This window comes from Lepisosteus oculatus, chromosome 27 (assembly GCF_040954835.1).
Source record: "Lepisosteus oculatus isolate fLepOcu1 chromosome 27, fLepOcu1.hap2, whole genome shotgun sequence".
NCBI lineage: Eukaryota > Metazoa > Chordata > Actinopteri > Semionotiformes > Lepisosteidae > Lepisosteus > Lepisosteus oculatus.
In genome coordinates, this window is record NC_090722.1 from 768,851 (window position 1) to 791,361 (window position 22,511).

The 22,511-nt window shown below is 36.5% G+C and overlaps 1 protein-coding gene across 1 annotated transcript in view; it reads right to left on the reverse strand.

Moving 5' to 3' along the window:
• The window catches only part of LOC102684101 (NACHT, LRR and PYD domains-containing protein 3-like), a 78,614-nt gene extending 67,155 nt beyond the window's left edge, over positions 1 to 11,459 (reverse strand). The window contains exons 1-2 of the mRNA XM_069184696.1: positions 11,384 to 11,459; positions 3,068 to 3,310 (exon numbers count right to left, since the gene is read on the reverse strand). Of these exons, the coding sequence (XP_069040797.1) occupies positions 3,068 to 3,310; positions 11,384 to 11,417 (277 nt within the window). The 5' untranslated portion in view covers positions 11,418 to 11,459. The remainder of the gene's footprint in view (positions 1 to 3,067; positions 3,311 to 11,383) is intronic.
• Positions 11,460 to 22,511: the final 11,052 nt, after the last annotated feature.

A 22,511-nucleotide genomic window follows, 5' to 3' on the forward strand; every position in this document is an offset into this window, starting at 1 on the left:
TATGATGTCATTAGGAAGTACAATAAGCATCTGCTTTATTTAATGATGATTTCAATTATAACACTAACTGGTGAGAAAGTTATGTTAAATAATCTTTAAAAGACTTCAAGTTAAAAGAAATGATTTACGGTCCATTATTACATTTTAAAGGCAGACACGCCCAGTGCCATTAGCATTCCAAGCTGCAGAATGGTGTTTATGTGCTGCCTCTTCTCTGATGGAGCTCAGTGGGTGGTGTGCTGTTTCCTCAGTGACCTGCTGTTTGCTTCACACCACAAGAAGAGTGGAGAAGGAATTTTGTCTGTACTATATGCGTGTTGTGTTTACAAAATCAAAGTTTTTAAAATGTTTAATAAGTAAAAAAACTTACAGCTTACACAAAGATTCTAAGCTGATCACTTGGAAGAAAAATCACCCATTTTTGTGCATAAAAAGTGTTAATAACTATATAAACCCATAAATAACTATCTAAACCTGTTTTTTTCATTGATTTTAAATGCAATGTCTAATTTAGGTATTGACACGCTATTGTTTCTTATTCTTGATTTTCATTAAAATTAAAAGAATCAGTTGTCCATTGTGTCATACAATATTGTTACATTTATGTTTTTGAGAGACTTCAGAACACTTCTACTGCTGCATAAAAATGTAGCATAATGCTAATTAATTTTACATCTGTGATCTGCTTTATTCAATCAAAGGTTTCTAAAACTGCAACCAGGTACTAGATATTGTTTAAAAAAAAACGTTACAATTTTCACAAATCGCAATCTTTAAAATGCCTGTGGTTTGAAGGCTCTGTATCATTTGTTGGTGGAGTTGTTGATATCTAAAGCACCCCGTCTCAAAAACAGGAGTATAAGAAATAAAAAGTTGTGAATACAGTGACAAATACAAACAGTTTGAAATTGTTATTAATAATTTAATATTTTTAATACTGATCAGTTATGTTATTATAGTTCTGTTGCAGTGGTGTTTTTAATATCGCTTTGTTATTCTCGATTGTAATTGTAATATATGGTATTTCGTTTTAAGACTTGTTGTAAAGGCTTGTCTTGAATTGCCCCATTGGGATGCAGTATTTTGAATTGAATTGAATTAAACCTGTTATTGTTACCTAAATTAAAACTGTTTTTTTTATTTAACTGTTTTCAATTTATTTATTGAACATTGCGATATACAAAAATAAAATAACATTTAATGTACATCATTTTCACTACTTTATTGTTTTTAAATAGTTTTTTTTTTTGCAAGAAAAACACATGCCTTGACTGGGATTTGACCTTCCAGTTGAGCAAGCGCCTAATCCACTATATCAAACGGTCATTTGGAAAAAAATGCTGAAACAGTTTGAAATGTTTCCAAGATAATCATGAGGGAATGAGTCAAAGAAGTTGATGCAGAAGTTTACAAAGAAAGTGGAATATGATAATACTTTAAGCTATATAAATATATATAGATGCTTAAATATCGTTATTAATTTCTTTGGATACGCGATTCCATATTATATTCCCTATTAAGCGGATTCTGAAAAGTATACATTTTACTGCAATAACAAGGGCAAGTATTCATAAAAAAGTTAAAACATTATAACTTTTTAACTTTTATAAACTTAATATAGTCAGAAGGAGCACGTAATTTTTTTTCCAAAATAACCACAACAGTAAGTAACCAGTGAAAGACTTTGACGCTTAAAATGTTTATGAAGAAAGTGGAACACTGTAGTGTATTTTTTATTTCAACTACCACTACCAGCAATATACAGTATGTATAATATATTTATATTGCTAAATTAATATCGTTTATGACCTTCAAAGATTATATGCTCCTCTTATTTTTATGCTCAGCTATCAAAATTTCCCTTTAGTTGTAAAATTCCATATTAATATTCCATATTAAGTGGATTTAAATCTGCACAGTAAAGAGAAGCAATCATTTCACTAACACCTAATGCACCACAAGTGCCACCTGCCGGTCTTTTTGTCTAGCCAATCATGTACCGCAGTACGTCGCAGATTATTTGCCTGGGTACAGGGTTTTACCACGCATTTTGAATTGCTACATCTGGATATTTTATACTGTGTGTCCTGCAATGGACTGGCGTCCCATCCAGGGTTTACCTCGCCTACACTAGTTGCTTAATCTGTCCTGCATCGGATTATTTGAAAAAATAAAAATGCTGTAACATGCTGCTGCTTGTCTTGCTGTGGCATTTACTGAGGTATGATGCATGATATCTGACACATTCTAGACTGCTGCATTTGTAGGAAAAGGAATAGCAAAGAGGCTGGTAGACTCTGTAAAGGATTATAGAAACTAGTCTCATTGGTAATACCATCACCAGCACAAATGGGATATGTGAAATGTGAAAGAAGGTCAGTAATTATTTAAATTCACATTTGAACAGCCTCCTTAGTAACTTTAGCAGTAACCTCATGGTCTGTCCTCTACCATGGGGTAATTGAGGTAGTGCAGGAGATAAAGGGTTAGATTGAACTATAGGATATATACCTATGTCCTACCAGAGAAAACATGAAGCAGTACTTGGGGTGGCAGAAAGACAAAAGTAACAAACATCCTCTGGGAATCAAAGCATCAGATGGTAATGATCAGAGATGCTGAAAGATTAGCAAATATCATATTACCAAAGATTACTTCATCCCCTTATTTTCATTAAGAAATATTGCTTTTGCAAGAATTAAGGAACACATAGGCTACAGAAAATATGTATTTTGCAGCAAATATGCTTTAACTCCAGTGTATTGTAAAACGTTCAGTTTTGTAGGTGTTATGCTGGGCTGTTATTTCTTAAAATAAGTGTGGGGATGAAAACGAGTTAAAATGCCATAACAGCTGCAGTAAATTAAATGGAAGGCTCTTAACTTATTTTGCTTGGTACAGTGTTTTGTTGTGGTATTTATCTACAAACATAAGGTAAAGGAAATAAAACACTATGTATACATATGAAGTAAAGTAGTTTTTTACATTAAAACTTAGACTGAACATTTTTTCAATATGATTATAAAGTCAGGAAAAGGAGAATTTTCAAACAAAAAAAATGTCTTACCTGGTGGATGGCCAACATAATTGTACTTTTGTAGGGCCTTGTAAAATGCCATTTTTGCTCTCGGGCCGCTTTCCAGAGCAGAATAAAGCACTCTCATTTTTTTCTGGTTGGTATTGGAAGCACAGAGGTTTGCATATGTCTCCTGATTAATTATTTTCTGTGTAAGCAGAATGTCTGCAATGGGCTCAACTTCGCATACCTTCTGAATGAGGGAAGCCCTATGACTGTCCACATAGTGAACAACTGCAGTGAAGAGAAAAGAAGAGAAAAAGGGACAAATATAACAAATATTTTGGTTAGAAGGTATTCCATTAAACCAGGCTTTGAAGTTAGCATTGTGTATTTAGATTTCTTGGCAAAACTATTCACCCACTCCAATCGTTTCCCATGTTTGTTAAATTAAATTAAATTAATTTGTTAAACTAAAAATAATCTAATAAACTCCTCCACTGTAAAATGTTCATTTTATATTCATTTTAAAAATTGTATACCTCATTTTGTAATACAGCAAAATGGGACATTATAAGAAGGGGGGTAAATAATTTTGGAAGGCAACGTATACAGATGCAGCCATTCAAAACGAGCGAGGTAGGCTGCAGTAAAACACAGTGGGCGTATCATGTCCCAACGCGTTATAACGCGCCATATCGCATCATACCGTAACATACCAAGTTTATGATAATAGCATCTTGAAAAACTGCCAGGTGGAGCTAAAAAAGCTTAACCTTTCATATACAGCATTTGAGCTGTCACCAGAAAATGCCTGGTTTCAAATCCTGGTCACTGCTTAAGAACAGTCTTTGTCCAATTAAGAATTTAAGTTGTATACTCTTTAGACTTTTAATAATTTTAAACTGTGTATTACAGCATGTTAATCATTAAACATAAAAAAGTCGGTATATTTTATAAAAGCAAGATTGCTCAACTAGACAAAAGTACACAACCTACCACCTTTATCATAAATATATTTATGCAGAAATATTTTATGCATCAAAGTCTTTACGAAAGATATTACTAATAGTATTAATAATGAATGACCTTGGACAGGCTGTAAACTCAAAGTATTACAGTGGTCCACTTTCTTTATAACCGTCTTTGTAAATAAAAATACTTTATTTTTAAAAAATAACACCACAGCATTTCATTGATCCAATCACATATTCGTTTCCAATCATACAAAGTAAGTTTTGAGAATCTCCGATTCACCATGCCTTTCACATGCTCATAAACTATATTAATTTAGGAACATAAACATATTATGTAAACTGTATATGGCTGGCATTGGTAGTATAAAGTATTCCACTTTCTTCCTAAACATTTAAGCATCATAGTCTTACATGTGTTTATTTTGGAAACATTTTTACGTGCTTCTTCTGATGATATTAAGTTCACATACTTTGTAAAAATCTATAATGTTTTAACCTTTTCTGCGAATACGCTCGTTATTGCAGTGAACAAAAACATGCTTTTAGAATTTGATTAATAGGGAATATAATATGGAATCGCATATCTAAATAAATTAATAACGGTATAATTATATTAATGTACTGTAGCTCAAATTATCACAGTAGTACACTTTCTTTGGATATTTCTGTTTCAGTTTCACTCCTCTCCATGTGATTATGTCTGTGCCTTATATGCCTGGGGGTGGCAGTTCAAGCCCAGCTGTTGCCATGAGTTTGCTTTTAACAAATAAACATTTCTTTAAAAAACTAAAATAGCAAATATTATGGAAACTATATTGACATTTTTTTAATTTCTAAATATCACAACATGTTCATAGCTGATTCATTTATTAATAACAACGAATAATTTCAAGCTGCTACTACTGTCATTATTACTGATAATAAATATTATCAACACTATATTGAATTTGTTGATATTTCTAAATATCACAAAACGTTCAAAGTTAAGTGATTACCATTTGCCATGAATACTTGTGCTCATTATCACAGTAAAAGAAACTCATACTTTTAAAATTATTTTAATAATTTAATTATTAGGGGATATAATATGAAATCATGTATCTAGAGAAATTAATAACAATATTAATTTAAGGATCTAAATATATCTATTTATATAGCTAGTATCATTACTGTATTCCACTTTCTTTGTAAACACGTTTAACACCCGAATCGCAGCAGGTGAGAAAGAGACAGAAAAAAGTTAATCCTGGTTTTTTATGGCCTGTAGCTCAAATCCTGCTTAGCTAAAAATTAGACACAAGAAAAGTATTATTGGACAATGTTGTGAGGTTCTGGCAGAATTTCTCTGTAAATAAAGAGTTAAAGAGGAGACACATTGTGCATCGCCTCTTTTTACACTTTAAAAAAGAACATTCCAATGTCAATGCGACACAGAAGATATTTTTAATAATGTAGCGCTTTCGGGCTCACTTGGGTTTGCGCCCTACACCCTGTGGGACCACTGTGTACATACGTTCACAATGCGAGAAATAGTGCGAACAACCCGCAACAACCCGGTGATATTTAGAAATATATATTGTAGTATTTTTGGGTTCGACAAGGACTAGCTCAGTGATTCAGAAATTTGTTGACTGAAAAGCTGCACTTTTATTTTTCGGCACAGCCAGCACAACCCCCATGCCCGAGCGCCAGCAGAGAGAGAGATGTACCCACTATTGATAAACATACAGAAAAGATTATTTAAGTATTAGCTACAACTAAAAAACAGCTACCAAAATTCCTTCCACCACAAAGCCCTGCTGAGCCAAGAGCTGAGCCCAAAACAGAGCCCCCTGAGCCAGCTGGTCCTGAGGCTCACTGGCCTGAGCAACACTGACACTAACCAGCTTCAGGACAGCACTGCTAGAGCACCACAAGTCAGACTCAAGCACATCACAGCACAGATCAAACAGCAATATCTCACATACTGGGACACACACACACAAACACAACATAAACTGGAATGCTACAGAACCCTAAACAGACAACACACACTAGCCGAATATTTGACCAAGATAAGAAACAACAAAAAGAAACAGATCCTGATGAAGTACAGGCTCAGTGACCACAGCCTGGCCATAGAAACTGGGCGACACAGGCAGACCTGCCCAGAGAGGACAGGGTGATCTCCCACTGCCAGTGGGGAGAAATAGAGACAGAGGTGCACTTCCTACTACTCTGGGATTAGAGAAACATTCTTCCCTAATTTCAGAAATCTAATCCCAGAGTTCCCACACCTGCCAGAATCACAATGGGTCCCAATCCTACTGGGAGAGGGAGGCGGGAACTCAGTTGAACTGGCAGCCCAGTATGTGATCTCCTGTCACAGCCTGAGGAACAGTGAATCTGTCTCCCACTAATGCTCAATATGTTTACAGTATATGTAAATATTTCATGATATGTCTTTGTTGTAAATGTCTGTAATATGTCTGCAGATTTTATTTTATTTTTATTTTTTGTTTTGTTTCTTGTTAATTTTATTATTTGTATTTACTTTGGCAACAATGATTTAGTGGTTTCATTAGTGACAAAGGCTAAACTTTCAGCTTCAGTAACGTGTATGCTGTATGGCCGACATTATATTACAATATTACAGGTATTGTGCGAGCCAGCTTGCCAGCGCAGTGATGTAACTGCCTTTCATGTGATAGCAGGGACCTGATCCGTTGGACAGATCTCACTGTACCTCAACTGTCTGGTTCCTTGTAAAGTGATACCAGAGGCCTGGGTTTGATCCCCCAATGGGATAAGGCATGAGCCTGAAAGCACTACATTATTAATAATATTTTCCGTGTCGCATTAACATTGGAATGTTCTTTTTACATTGTAAAAAGAGGTGATAAAAAAACGCGAGGCTCTGGCGGAATTTCTCTGTAAACTGAAGAGTTATAGAGGAGACACATCATGATGCGCGATGACGCAAAATACCGCGGTATGTGATTGGTTGACCGATAGGGGCACTCATGGTCCGTTGGTCGGTCGTAGAAAGATTTACAGTAAATGTCTTTACTGTGCCCGTTTTAGTATTGAATATTTATATGGAATTTTACCGCTGAAGGGAAATCTTAGTACCTGAGCATAAAAAGAATAGGAGCATACTGTAACGCGTGTGAAGGCCATAAACTATATTAATTTTGGAACATAAACATACAGTATATGGCTGGTCTCGGTACTTTAAAGAAAAAATACACACCAGTATTCCATTTCTCCCTAAACATTTTAAGCTTCGAAGTCTTTAACTAACGTGATACTGGAGTCAACAAGCATACTTTTAGAATTTGATTAAAAGGGAATATAATATGGAATCGCGTATCTAAAGAAATTAATAACGATATGATTATATTCATGTACCGCAACACAAGAATAGTACAGGCTGTACATTGTCTGTTGATATGAATGTTTCTGTAGTGCTTTTTCAGCAATTTCCATGTGACCTTGCTGGTGGCGCTATGGGTTAGGTTCCTGACTCCCACGTCACACACTCTGTGTTTGAATCCTGCTGGAGCCATGACTTTTTTTTTTAACAAACATTTCTTTGAAAAAATAAAACGTTTCCCTGGGTCAGAGATTACAAAAACCTCACTCGCACCAAACAAATTTATATTTCTAAATATCACAACATGATCGAATTTTAGTCATTTTAATAACAATGAATAGTCACCTAGGCGTTACAATATAAACATTTATATTGATTTAAATCGCATTTAAATCGCCTTTTTTTAAAACCCATAAATAAAGCTGATACTGTTTAGACTTTTAATTATTTAAAACTGTATTACAGCAGCACAATGCACAATGCAACATAAATCGCTACCTTTGTCTTCTGCGTAACAATGTTCACCTCTCTGTCCAGCAAATTAACAAAAGTAATAATAATTAACTTTATTGTATATGGCGCCTTTAAAGCTGTCTCCTCAAAGCGCTTTACAGGATAAAAACAATAACAACAATACTGTTAGGCTGGGCAAACGATTTTTTTTTAAGAAATACAAAATGAGATATAATGATGTGTTCCGTCTTAGACATTAACGAAGAGCATAACATGTGGGCGGCCAGCAGGAGTGCTGGCTGTGACGAATTAAACCGGTTTCACAGGTATTTTCAAAGTAGAGGGGGGCGAGATTTCCAGCGAAAGACACCTCCCCGCTCCAAAACCAAGGAAGTACAGTACTTACTAGTTAAGAAAGCTAGGCTCCTCAATGAAATCGCTTTAACATGCTAATGCGTTGGTGTAACGGTCTGGGCGTGGCAAGCTTCTAATGTCAACTACGGTGAAAGGAACCCTTCTTTAATTGGAAGACAATGAACATATTCTAGTCCTAAATGAATAAATAGCAAACATGGTTTACATAAAAGACATTTTTCCAAGAAAGTTTAGCCTTTGTCACTAATGAAACCACTAAATAAAGAAATCTTAAGATTTTTAAAATACATGACTTTGCTAAAATTTATGTTAAAATAAAAACTATTACAAACGCCAGCGGAGAGAGAGAACAGGGGAGGGATGTTGGTTTCGCATAAGGGGCGGGGCTATGGAAATGAGGTCTATTTGGGAATGTGGAGTTACATGTTCTGGCAGTTTGTGAATTATCGTTGTTGAGTATGGAGTGTTGTGGCAAAATGCAATTTAGCACTTTCTGGCAAGAGGAGACCCCCAAATTAATAATGTAACATGCTATTGTTTGTGCATGAACATAGTTACTGTATACTGTTATTTCTTTAGATATGCGATTCCATGTTATTTTTTAATCCCTGGCGGGACTGGGAGTCCATAAGAATCGAGTAATAGGTTTCATTGCGCTCTGACAGATCGTCTTTAAATTTACCTTCAGTGGTAAAATTCCATATAAATATTCAATACTTAAACAGGCACAGTAAAGACATTAAATATACATATACATCCTGTATACAGTACAGTTTGCATACAGTAATATGTTTATGTTCCTAAATCAATCTCTTTTATGAGCATGTGAAAGGCATGGTGAATTGATTCTCAAAAATTACTGTACTTTGCATGATTGGAAACAAATGCGTGATTGCGAAATGCTGTGGTGTTACTTTTACAAAGATGGTCAATGAAAAAAAGAATGTGGACAAAGGCAATACTTTGAGTTTACAGCTTGTCCAAGGTCATTCATTATTAATACTATTAGTAATATCTTCATTAAAGACTTTGATGGTGACAGCTCAAACATGAGAGGTTGAGCTTTATTAGCTCCACCTTGCGGAAATTCCGGATACTATTATTTTAGTTGCGGTATTATAGGAGAATTTACGGTAACTCACGGTAGACTGCGTAAAGCGCACCGCAAAATAATGCCGTATCGCCCGCTTGTTTTGAATGGCTGCATCTGTATATATACAGTATCATACTGATTAGCAGTGTTCTTGCAGACTGCTTTCATCTATATGTGATAACTAGCACCACTGTTTTACAAGTGATTATATAAGTAATTATATTACATAACTGTTTTTGTACATTACATATCCAGCAATTCTGAATGTGCGGGGGATACTGCAGTACTTTGCAGTTCAGGGTACCACAGCTTTTTAAAAATACTCAGTTGTGGGGCACTACTATGTAAAACCACCAGGTGGAGCAGTGAAACCTGAACGTGGCATGTGGAACATTTTGGCTGTCACCAGAAAACGCCTGGTTTTGAATCCTGGTCAATGCTGAGGGACAATATTAAACTAAAAAGTAGGTATATTTTATAAATGCAAGATTGCTCAGTTCGATATATAAAAAACAGTTTGTCATTATACTGTAGCGTGTGAATGGATGTAAACTCTTTCAGGTTAACATCCACATAGAGAAAATCTAAAGGTAAATTTTAGATTACAATTTTAGTTTTATTAAAATAAAAACAGTAGTATAATGTAATACATGCCTATGTACACACAGTACATGGTAGTGGTAGCTAAATATAAAAAAGTACACAACAGTATTCCACCTTCGTCATAAATATTTTATGCATCAAAGTCTAACTCGGTGACAGGGGTTATGGTTTTAATGTGCGTGTTCTAACATTATAAAGTTTATATACTGTACTTCATAAAAAAGTAATAATGTTTTATAATTTTCTAAGAATACGTAGTAAGAACACCACTTAGTAAGAACCAACAAAAAAGTTGTAATGATTTAATACCACTTAATAGTAATATTAATATGGAATTATGTAACTTAGCAGCTAAAATATCACAAGAAGATGTTTTGGAAAAATTTTGACATTTGTTTTTTTTATTTTATTGTCCATATAGTGGTAATGGGCAATGGACTGCAATGTAGTGTAATGTAGTGTTAAAGAACAACCTGCTTGGTTGGTGAACCACCAATGCATCACTCTGCTTAAATGTGCTACATTAAAATCTGCAAGCATTACATTTTCCATTACTCTGTGAAAAAGTGTTTTATATATATATAAACACATATTTACAATTGATAATATTGTAATTGCTCGCAGAGCAAGTAAAATCAAATAAACCCAAAGTGTCACGGGTGTCTGAAAAACTGGCTGAACTGACTGTGGAGAGGAAGGAGAGCAAAAATGACCCTATGCGTAGCGGCGAGACGGGAAAAAGCCCTGGGCTCGTTAGTCAAAGAGTTCAGGAGTGCCGTATAGAAACCTATGCCCTCAGGTAGCAGACATGGGGCGACCTGGTGGTAGGCGGGTCTCAGGACATCCGAACGTCAATGCTGAGCCCAGACAACTGAAAGAGCCAAAAATATATAGCCCCAGAGAGAGAGACACACCAGAAGGACAGCAAATAACCATAAATGAGACAGGAAAGAGTAGGAGCGCCCTCTAGCTGCAGAGGGCGTGACACAAAGTATTTTGACATGAAACAATATGAATAAAAAATGCAAAATGAAAACTTGCATGAAATTACAGAGAAAAACACTGAAAACAGCATATTGTGAATCATTTTGAAACATTTTCATCTGAATTATTGCAGAATTGCTGTGGCAAAGGTTTGCTTTCCTTAAAGAAAAACTTTTTATACAGTGCAAACTTTGCAAACTTGTACCAGTTCTGCGTGCAACTGTAAGTCATTCTTGAAAATCCTTCAAGTAATTACTAGCCTCTTTTTTGTTTTTTATGTACTTGGTTGTCACACTAAGCTGGATTCACTGCACCATCTGACAGTTTTACAGAGTAGTGCAGTCCTGCATCAAATTATTTGAAAAAATAAGAGAGGCGAGACTTGTTCGTCACAGCTTGTGTTGTGGTATGTTGTCTGACACTGCATTCTGGATGGCCACATCTGTATGTGCATAGAACCATTTCCACATGGCTTTTATATATCAAATCATGAAACCTGATTTAATAATAATAAAACTCAGACTTACCATCTTCCTCCTCCAGTATCACCTTCTCAGACATTGAGATTTGGGGTTAAAATGCCAGTATAACTGTTGTCACTGTAAAACAAATATATTTATGATTTCTATAGTATAAATAACCTTTTTTTATCCAAGAATCTTATTAATCCTGTTTGTTGTGTAAAACACCTGGTTTGAGCATCTTGGGTGCTGTGGTAAAAAGGCAATGGACTGCAGAAAAGCCTCACCCTATCCTTGAGTATTGCATGTGTAATAGTGCCATATTTAAAAAAAAAATAAACAAAAGTTTCACATATCAAAGGAAACTTTTCAAGGATCAGGGGTTTTGTTTATTCTGTAAAACATTTGGTTTGAATATCATGGGTGCTGTGATTAAAACACTATTAAGTTCAGAACAGCTTTCCTACTGTCAGATGTATTGCATATGGAGTTGATCCTTATCTAAATGAAAACAGAAAATAAAGAAATGGTTTCAGAAATCAAAGTTTGAATGTTTGAACCCAGTCTTTACAAAGGATACATAATTAGAGATAATTTTGAGTTTGTCTTTGTGGTATTCAACTTTCCATGGTCATATGCAGGTATGTCACATAAATATCTATTGACTCGCATTGTGAACTCATGTGCATAGCAGTTCCACTGTATTCTAGCATTATTTCTTCCAAAACTTAAATAATATTGCACTAATATTCTTATATCCAAACTGCCATAAAAGAAGCATCCTGCAGTCACAGTTGCCTTGCTTCTGATGCATTATTATTATTATTGCTAATAGAAGTATTTTAAGCTTCCATCACTTATTTACATGTGATATTCAACTAAAATTGCATTCCAACCACAATACAACAGGTCATGGAATACATCTCATGTTTCTCATGTTCAAACTGTAAAGGAGGGTATCAATAGTATTGCACCTACTGTATTACTGTATTACAGGGTCTGTAGAATATTATACAGTTCTCAAATATGGAGATAAGTATTCTGGGGAAGATACTAAAATCTAGGAAAATACATATACTGTAAGTAATTGGACCGTGTGTTGAGTTTCATCTGATTATCACTTTATTATTTGTTTTTCTATTTATTATTTTGTTAACTTAAATTTAAGGTGTATGGATGAAGGATCCCTTGGATCACAAACGAAGTTTCAGTTACTTAATCTTTGAACAATCAAAACTGTGGAGATCCAGATTCTCCAAATAAGCAAAATCCACAGACATAAATTTAGATGTCTAGTCTTAGATGAACATCATGTACTGTACATGCTTACTATCCTCCACAGTACCTTTTATTCATAGGCAGGTTTGTCTCAGATAATGGACAACAGTATTTTACTGTTAAATACTATTGTATTTCATTGTATAGAAATACAATGGACCTCCAGTTATCTGGGTCAATAATTCTTCATTATTTTTTGTGTAAATCAGTCTTATATCATGTTTTCAGTTTCTAAAATTTTCTTTTTTATGTGTACCTATTTTTTTTTTGTTTTACTCCTCCCTACAATAAATTATGCATTTAAATAAATATTTTGGATTACATTCTGGATCAGTATCAACATTCCTTTCAAGCTTTATATTTTCAAAGAATATTGTTACTTAATTTTCTTTAGCAATCAACAAACAAAACAGTGTACAGTCACAGTGTAAACAAATGATGTTGTTATTTTTTGTCATATTACTTTTTAAAATGTATATCTTTATGATTGACCTGCAATGTACTGTATATTTTAAACTTACCTGTCTGTGAGTAGATTCTCTCCAGGAGTGTGAAGATAATCAGTGTCTTTTCTTTTTATAGTGAATTTTGAAAGGAGGAACTCTTACTGTTCACCTGTGATAAGTTAATAATCAACATCTTATCAACCATGCATTGAATTCTAAAGCCCTTTACAATCTACAAATACTACTGTAATGTTGTACAGGACAGGCTATTTGCTCCCATATAATCTACATACAGTATGAATCCTATTGTTTTCAAACACAAAGTTTGATATCCATTCTTCTTAGAACTCTATTCTGCATCTGTTTTTTTTTTAAATCCAGCTCTACAGTGAACTCTCTGACATTACCTTTTCCATATTGTGAAGTGCTTTATGGTCAGTTAATATGTAAAATATTAAGCATAATCCATCTATTTCTTTCTAATCATTTTTTCCACTTCATGGTCATGGAGGAGCCAGAGTTCATTCCAGCAAGCAACAGGTAAGAGGAACTTGAACTTGAACTTTATTGCCATATATAACTGGTACATGTACTGGTACAATGGAATTCGTACTTACAGAAAGTCTCTCGATTGTTAAAAAAGTGTTAAATTCAAAGTGCAGACAGTGCATCAAGACAATATACAAACAGTAGACAGTTTGAATGTAAACAATGCAGACATGTAAACAATGACTGCAGGTGTGCAATAAATAAGAAATTATAATGAGGTAGATGGTGTAGGTGTGGTCCGATGGGCATGGCTAAATGTGTTCGCCAATCGCACTGCTTGTGGATAGAAGCTATTGAAGAATCTAGTGGTAAGTGTCCGTATGCTCTTGTATCTCTTGCCTGAGGGCAGTGGGGTGAAGAGCTCATGCCCGGGGTGGTGACTGTCCTCTGTGATGGCTAGAATTCTACCACAGCAGCGGTTCTCATAGAGCTGTTAAATCTTGGTGAGACCACAGCCGATGACCTCTTGGGCCACATTCACCATTCTCTGCAGTGCCTTCCTCTCTCGAGAAGAGGTGCTGCCGTACCACATGGTGATCCCTTTGGTGAGGATGCTCTCGATGGTGCAGCAGTAGAAGTTCACCAACACAGGAACTGTAATCCCCCATCGCTTGAGGCACCTCAGGAAATAGAGGTGCTGCTGAGCCTTCTTCAAGATAGAGGCTGTGTTCACAGTCCAGGTTAGATCATTAGAAATGTGAATTCCCAAAAACCTAAAGCTGGTGACTGTTTCCACTTCCGTTCCATCAATACTGAGTGGGCTGTGAGTGTGCGGCCTGTGTCTCTGAAAGTCCACTATTAGCTCTTTTGTTTTAAACAAAAGAGTGGTGCACATTGGATGGTTTCCCATTCCATCTTTGTCTGTCCATACAGCCAGACAAAAACAAATACACTCACACCTAAGACCAATTCCAGAAACACATTAACCTAGCAGTATGTTTTTCAACTGTGGGAGGAAAATTCTAAATAGATTGCAATCCATGTCTAAACTTGAACCCAGAGTCCCAGTGCTGCAAGACAGAAATGCTAACTACTGTGCCATCATGCTTCCTATAATGCGCTTTACCCCAGCATGCGATTTGCTGGTCAAAGATGATTGACAGGTGGCACTTGTGGTGCATTAGATGTTAGTGAAATTATTGCTTCATTAAATCTGTAATATTAATTTAATTGCTAATATTAATATGGAATTTTACAATTAAAGAGAAATATTGGTAGCTGAGTATAAAAATAACAGGAGCATAACATTTCTGAATGTCATAAATTATATTAATTAATGCTATGAATACTTGCTTTCGTTATTGCAATAAAAATATTTGCTTTTTAGAATCCACTTAATAGGGAATTGAGTAGCTAAGAAATTAATAATATTATAAGGATCTAAATATAATCTATTTTGTATTTCTGGTAGTATTACTGTATTCCTCTTTCTTGTAAACATCTGCATCAATTTCTCTGACTCATTCACTTGTGATTACTTTGCAAACATTCTGAATGGTGCGTTGGTGCGGTGGGTTTGGTGGATGGTTCTCCCCCTTGAAGTCTGGGTTTGATTCCTGCTTAGGGTACAATTTTTTCTTCTAACAAACAAAGACTCCTTTTTAAAAATTAAAATAACAAATATTATGTACACTTTATTGACTTTTAAGATATTTGTATATGTCACAGAGTTCAATGTTGAATGATACTATGAAAAACATGAATGAGCAAATGTGAATACTAACAACAGTTGGAGTAAAAACCAGTTCAGCCGGTTTATTTCAATTCACAATACTTTATTCATCTCCAAAGGCAATTTAACACAAGCCTTTACAACAAGCCTTGAAACGAAATTGTATATAATTATAATCGAGAATAACAAAGTGGTATTAAAAAGACCACTGGAGCTGAACTATAATAACCTGATCACTATTAACAATATGAATTTATCAATAATAAATAACTTTTCGCTCAAGGATATTTGTTTTCTATGGTTTTCATAACCTTCACTTTCTTATTAAAAACCCTATGTTTGAGGCACAATGTTTCAGATGTCAATAACTCTGCAAACAAATGACACAGATGACCTTCAAGCTACAGGCATTTTAAATACTGTGATTTGAGAATATTTTCACAACTTTTATTTAAACAACATCTAGTATCCTGACCATATAAAGCAGGATAACACAAACATGTTGGGTTCAAGCTCTCTTTAATTTGAGAAGCTCTTTCTGTATTTACTGTTTTACTCAGATAAACAATAAATTACATATGAAATTCTTTTGACAGGAGGAAAGATGTTCTTTCCAGCTCTCTGGCACATCAGTATCCATAGCTAGTTTGTTGTTTAAACAAATTGCCTCTAAATATAAACATCTTAAGATGATGACTCTGTGGATCTGTATGTTTGCCTTCTATTTATGTGCATCCAACTCACAGTCAATGATGGCAACAACACAAAGTCCAAAATACGTTTATGTTTAATATGTTTTGATTAAAATATGATTAAAATATGTTTAATCTCATTTCAGTATCTATGTAAACATTAAACAGTGTTCACATGTTCTTTTGTAACACACAACTTTCTGTGATTTTTTTAAATTAAAAGCTTATCTAAGCTTTTTAAGGTGTTCCTGCATTCCCCTTCTGCACTATGTCAGGTCATGATTCACTTTTTTCCTGTTTGCTCATTTTCAAAGTAACACTTGCTCCATTTTTGTATTTTTACATCTAAACCATTTATTTACCTCTCTAACACTTTAATTGTCTTAATAATTTAGACTGAATTTTAGCTTCAGCCTTGAAAAGCTTAAGTTTTTTCTATCTTTTATTACTTGTCCTACAGACCTCTTTAATCGTGAAGCTTCCAGAACCTGTTGTAACTGTTAATACAATGATGAATATAATTGTCACTATATTATTATATGTCATTATATTTATTCTCTCAAAATAAAATACTATGCAAACTATATTCACATTTCTGATAATTGTACATATCAAATATTAATAATATTATTAATAACATAAATGAACCTCCAGACCATCTCCAGGATGCTCGAAAAGAGCTTGGGAGGGAACGTTTTGTGCCAGCCAGCTAGCACATTATCACCTCACAGTTGGGGGAAGGGAAACTGGATGTGGGCTTTTATTTCACTCTCCATCACTTTCCCCAACCCCTGGACGGACAAAGGTGATAAAGGTGATAAAAATTAATTCAAAAGGGTGCAGTGTGTTAACACAAACTCTAAAAGAGCCGCTTCTAAGAGCAAGGTGACTTTCTGCTCAATTATATGAAAGCTACAGTACAGACAGATTTAAAATTTTTCAAATAAAATTAGCTGTTTGTGAAAATCAGATACTTTGCAAGCAGTGCACAACTCCTCAAAAGATACCCTTTGTCTCTCGCGCAAACTCAACAAAGGTTTTTTTTTATAATTTCAAAACTTGGATGGAGTGCCTCGGGGATTCATTCATAATATAATCAAAACAAATTCCTCTGCAGGGTCTCATCTCATTCCACACACACGAATCCCATGAAGTTAGATCCACTGATATACCAAAATAGTAGCGTACACATCAATGAACTGTGGTGTGATCATATACTGTATAAATATACTGTATATACAGCATGATACTGTATGGTTTTAAAGTGACTACAGTAAATTATGTGTGAAATATTTTTATAGATGGTGGTTAAACACTCTGCTGGTACTGATGGGAACTGGATGAAGATGGATATATATATTTTTGCAGTTTATTACTGAACAGACACCTTTGCTACTCCGTGTTCTCTCCCGCTTACTTCCTGATCTCCCCCTGTCCTAGTCACATTCTCCCCATAAACCTGCAACTGATCCAGAGAACTCCACACAACTCAAAAGCATTTCAAACTGCTCATATGAACAAAACTGCAACAGGGCCTAAGCTTACATTAATATTCCCTATTATGTGGTATTACCTCAGCATAACACCATTTTTTACAACAGTTTAAAATTAAGTGCAGTGCAGTATTGAGGGTAGAGGTGTGTGCACCGTGAATTGCTGCATTATCTAGCACACATTCTGAATGGGTTGATCTTTAACTTTGAGAGGTTGCACATTTGATTAGTACAACTCTCAACAAAAACAACAGAAGACAAAGGAACATTCAAAGCAAATCTGGGGTAAGATTAAAAAAGGAACCGATTGGTGGACAGTTATAAGAAAATTTACAAGGCATAGAATATCTCCTAAAGCACAGTTAAGTACATTATACAGAAATGGATAAAACACAGAACCACTATGAATTGGTGCAGAACCAGACATCCTTTAAAAATGAGTATCTGGGTGAGAAGGCCACCAAGAAACCTAGGACTCTAAAGAAATTACCACAACATCTATTGCCTGGATGCTTCACAAATCTGCGTTTCTTTGGAAAGTGTCAAAATGAAAAACATTGTAGAAATAAACTCACATTAAATCTCAACTGCATTTTGCTAGAAGGCACGTGGGAGACTCTTAAACCAAATAGTAGACGATTCTATGGTCTAATGCTTTGCAAATTTACCATTTTGTGCGTTGTGTTTGGTATAGGAGTAACACATGCTTTGGGATGCGTCACTGCATCAGGGCCTGGAAGACTTGTGAGGATAGAAGGCAAAATGGTTACTGTAATGTAAAGAGAAATCCTGGAGGAAAACCTACTACAGTCTTCAAGAGACCTGAAAGTTGGGAAAGATTCTTCCAACAGGACAATAACCAAAAATCTACAGCTAAAGCCACTCTGGAATGTCCTAAAAACAAAGAAGTAAATGTTGTAGAGAGACCATGTCAAAGCCAAAACTTCAATCGAATGGTCCCTAACAGACATGAGGGAGCATGAGCAATTATGCAAAAAGGAACAGGCAAAAACTCCAGTGTCCAGAAAAATGACTACCAAATATTGCCTCAAGGGGGGGGGGCAGGCACTTATGCAGTTATTGTCTGGTTTATATTAATAATTAATTTAAGAGGATCTGTAGAATTATGTTTTCACTTTGACAGTTTACATATTTATGACGAGAGCAATGAAAAAGTGACAAAATGTACACTAAACAAACAATAGCTCAGAATTGTTTTTGTGTGAAAGATACCATTGCAGATAGTTTCAATTTTACTAAGCAAGTTAAAACACAGTTCTATAAAAATTTATCTCAAAGTAATTTACCCTGAGATCTTATCTGCCATGTAGCAGCTGACATCCTTTACAATTTATATTAGATAATTATCAACAACTCAAAGTATATGAGCAAATGAACAAGTCAGCATTCTCTTTGTATTTTATCAAAGCTGTAAAAACTTGTACTTGTAAGACCTCTTCTACTGTTGAGACATACAGTATCATCATGTTCAGTTTCTTTTTTATTCATCAAAATAGACTTTGTCTGACAAGGATTACCTAAAAGATTATTTGAGGTTAACATTTATAGAACCTGACAGGGAAAAAAAATGACATATTTGACTTTTATAAAAAGGAAATTAGATTTAAAACTGTTGCATTTAAAAATGCTTTATGTGTTTACATTGCTTCTCCATTTACAGCTATTCTTTAATTCATAAACAATGCTAGCAGTATTGTAGAGAACCCTAAATTTGATTCATTATGGTCCTTTTATTGGTAGGATTGAAAATCCAGGTATATTCTCAAGGTAGATTTCTTTAATACATATTAAATTAAACAACCTTGAGGAATATCTAATAAATAGGTTACAAGGATAACATATTTTAACACTGTAAATCATAAATAGGAACATAGTTATTAACAGGATATATGTTACTTCACAATAACTTAAAGGTTACTGCATTGAAACCTATAGCCTTTGCCTACTTTCCACCAGTTTGTTAAGTGCCCGACCAGAGAAAACAAAACACTGGACTTATTATATGCCAATGCTAAGGATGCATATAGTTCCACAGCCCTTCCCCCCCTTGGCAGATCAGATCACAACCTGTCTTGCTTACACCACTATACACGCCTATTGTCCTGCGCCAACCTGCGGGCATTAGGACTGTGAGGAGATGGTCTTAGGAGGCTATGGAGGATCTACGTGGTGCTTTGGAGGCTACCAACTGGGATGTGCTGTGCAACCCACATGGGGACGACATAGACAACATGGTGGACTGTGTCACTGACTACATTAACTTCTGCGTACACAACACCATCCCCACCAAAGACATACACTGCTTTTCCAATAACAAACCCTGGATCACCAGCAACCTGAAGGCTCTTCTGAATGATAAGAAGAGAGCCTTTAGGAGGGGGGATAAGGAAGAGGTCAAGCGTGTACAGAGGGAACTAAAGCAGAAGTTAAAAGAGAGTAAGGACGCCTACAGGAGGAAGGTAGAGGACAAGCTGTAAAGGAATAGGTTGAGGGACGTATGGAGCAGCATGAGAGATATCACTTGGTTCAAACAGGCTGGGGGTGCAACAGAGGGGAACCTAGAGATGCCCAACAAGTTGAACCAGTTTTTTAACAGGCTTGATTCAGGGCCCTCTGTGGCTCAACACCCATCCCCTCACAGCCACACGCTCCCTAAGCCTTCACAGCTGCGACTGCCCAACACCTCCTCCATCCCCCACAATCATGGCCGCCTACAGCTACAACCCCCGACAGCTACTCACCCCCCCATCCCCCACAGCTGCCAGGCTCCAACACCTCCGCCATTAACACCTGCAGCACTGACAGCGCTATGAGCACCATCCCCCAGGCCAGGCTGACCATCACGGCTGACCAGGTGAAGAAGGAGCTGAAGAGGCTGCACCAGGGTAAAGCCACAGGACCAGACAACGTCTGTCCCAGAGTTTTGAGGGCTTGTGCTCATCAGCTGAGTGGAGTGCTCCAGCGACTGTTCAACCTGAGCCTGCGCTTGGAGAGAGTCCCTGTGCTCTGGAATACAAAATGCCTAGTCCCGGTACCAAAGAAAGGGTGCCCCTCTGTCCTCAATGACTATAGACCAGTTGCACTGACTTCTCATGTCATGAAGACACTGGAGAGGCTGGTCTTATCCCACCTGGACACCCTACAGTTCACCTACCAGCCCAATGTTGGTGTGGAGGATGCGATCATCTACATGCTGCAAAGGGCCTACTCACACCTGGACAGGGCCGGCAACACCGTAAGGATCATGTTTTTCGACTTCTCCAGTGCCTTCAATACTATCCAGCCCTTACTTCTAAAGAGGAAGCTGGAAGAAATGCAAGTCGATATTGATCTCGTGGATCACTGTCTACCTGACAGGCAGACCACAGTCTGTGAGACTTCAGAACTGTGTGTCTGAACAGGTAGTGAGTAACACAGGGGCTCCACAGGGGACGGTTCTTTCTCCAATCCTCTTCACCCCTCTATACTTCGGACTTTAAGTACAACTCAAAGTCATGTCACCTGCAGAAGTTCTCAGATGACTCTGCAATTGTGGGATGTATCAAGGGTGGGCAGGAGGAGGAGTAGCAGCAGCTGGTCAGCAGCTTTGTGGAGTGGTGTGGGGAGAACCACTTGAAACTGAATGTAACAAAGACAAAGGAACTGGTGGTAGATTTCAGGAGGAAAAAGGTCAAACCTACTCCTGTCTATATCCATGGGAGTGGCGTGGAGATGGTGGACTCTTTCAAGTACCTGGGAGTGCACATCGACGATAGACTGGAATGGTCTAAGAACATCGAGGCCATCTATAAGAAGGGACAGAGCCGACTTTACTTCTTGAGGAGGCTCAGGTCCTTCAATGTATGTTGTAAGATGCTACATATGTTCTCTCAGTCGGTGGTAGTGAGCACCATTTTCTACGCAGTAGTATGCTGGGGCCCTGGGATTAGAGCTGTGGATTCTAAAAGGCTGAACAAGCTCATCAGGAGAGCAAGCTCTGTCATTGGGTCTGACCTGGACCCCTTGGAGGTAGTGGCTGAGAGGAGAATGGTGTCCAAACTAGAGGCCATCATCGACAAAGTCTCCCATCCCCTCTATGACAGGTTTGTAGAAATGAAGAGCACATTCAGCAATAGAATGATTCATCCACGGTGCGACAGGGAGCGCTACAGGAGGTCATTCTTGCCTTCTTCCATAAGACTGTAAAACGCATCCACCTTGCGTCTGGGCAGAGGCAACATTGACAGTGACCTGTTTCGGGACTGAACAGTAAACTGCTACATCTGTTCTTTTTCTTTTCACGTTTACAACCGTTTTTTGTGCAATATATGCCAGGGACCCGTGCAATACATTTATATCTATATCTATATTTACATCTATATTTATATTCATATGTGCAATATGATTTTTCTGCGTACTGTTCTGTTCTAGTTTGTTCTTTGTGTGTTCTGGACTGTGAGTAACTCTTTTAGTGCACCCCTTACTGTACTGATTGTATTGTATTGTATGTATTGTATTATTATTGTATCATTCGTTACACTGTGGCTGTGTTGTCTGTGTTCAGCTGCTGTTGCACTGCAATTTCCCTCACAGGATCAATAAAGTATCTACAGGTATCTACAGAAGCTTATTAGCTTATTAGTGCCACAGAGGAAAAAAGTAACTCGTTTATAAGAGATAGTATCTCATTTATACAAGAAAAGTATCTCCTTTATATGAGAAAAGTATATTGTTTATACTATGGAAGACCGAGTCAAAAGGTCAAGACAGTGACTATGCACGGAAAAGGACCACTGTCTTAGGTGCAAACTAAAGCCTGTGATTCTTCACACCCATTCAACCAGAGAGAAATGAAACAGATTGCAGGATGCCAAATGGCATCTTCCTGTCCTGTTTGTTTGACTTCTGACACTGTCCCTTTCCCTGTATGTTCCTTTGATATGTTAAAGTCTTGCCTACTTTTAATGTATAAAAAGGAAAGTATAACTTCAGTCCAGTGAGCATGTCTTGAGTGCTAGGGGAAACCCTTTCTCTGTGATATGCTCCCCTTCAGCTGATTGAATT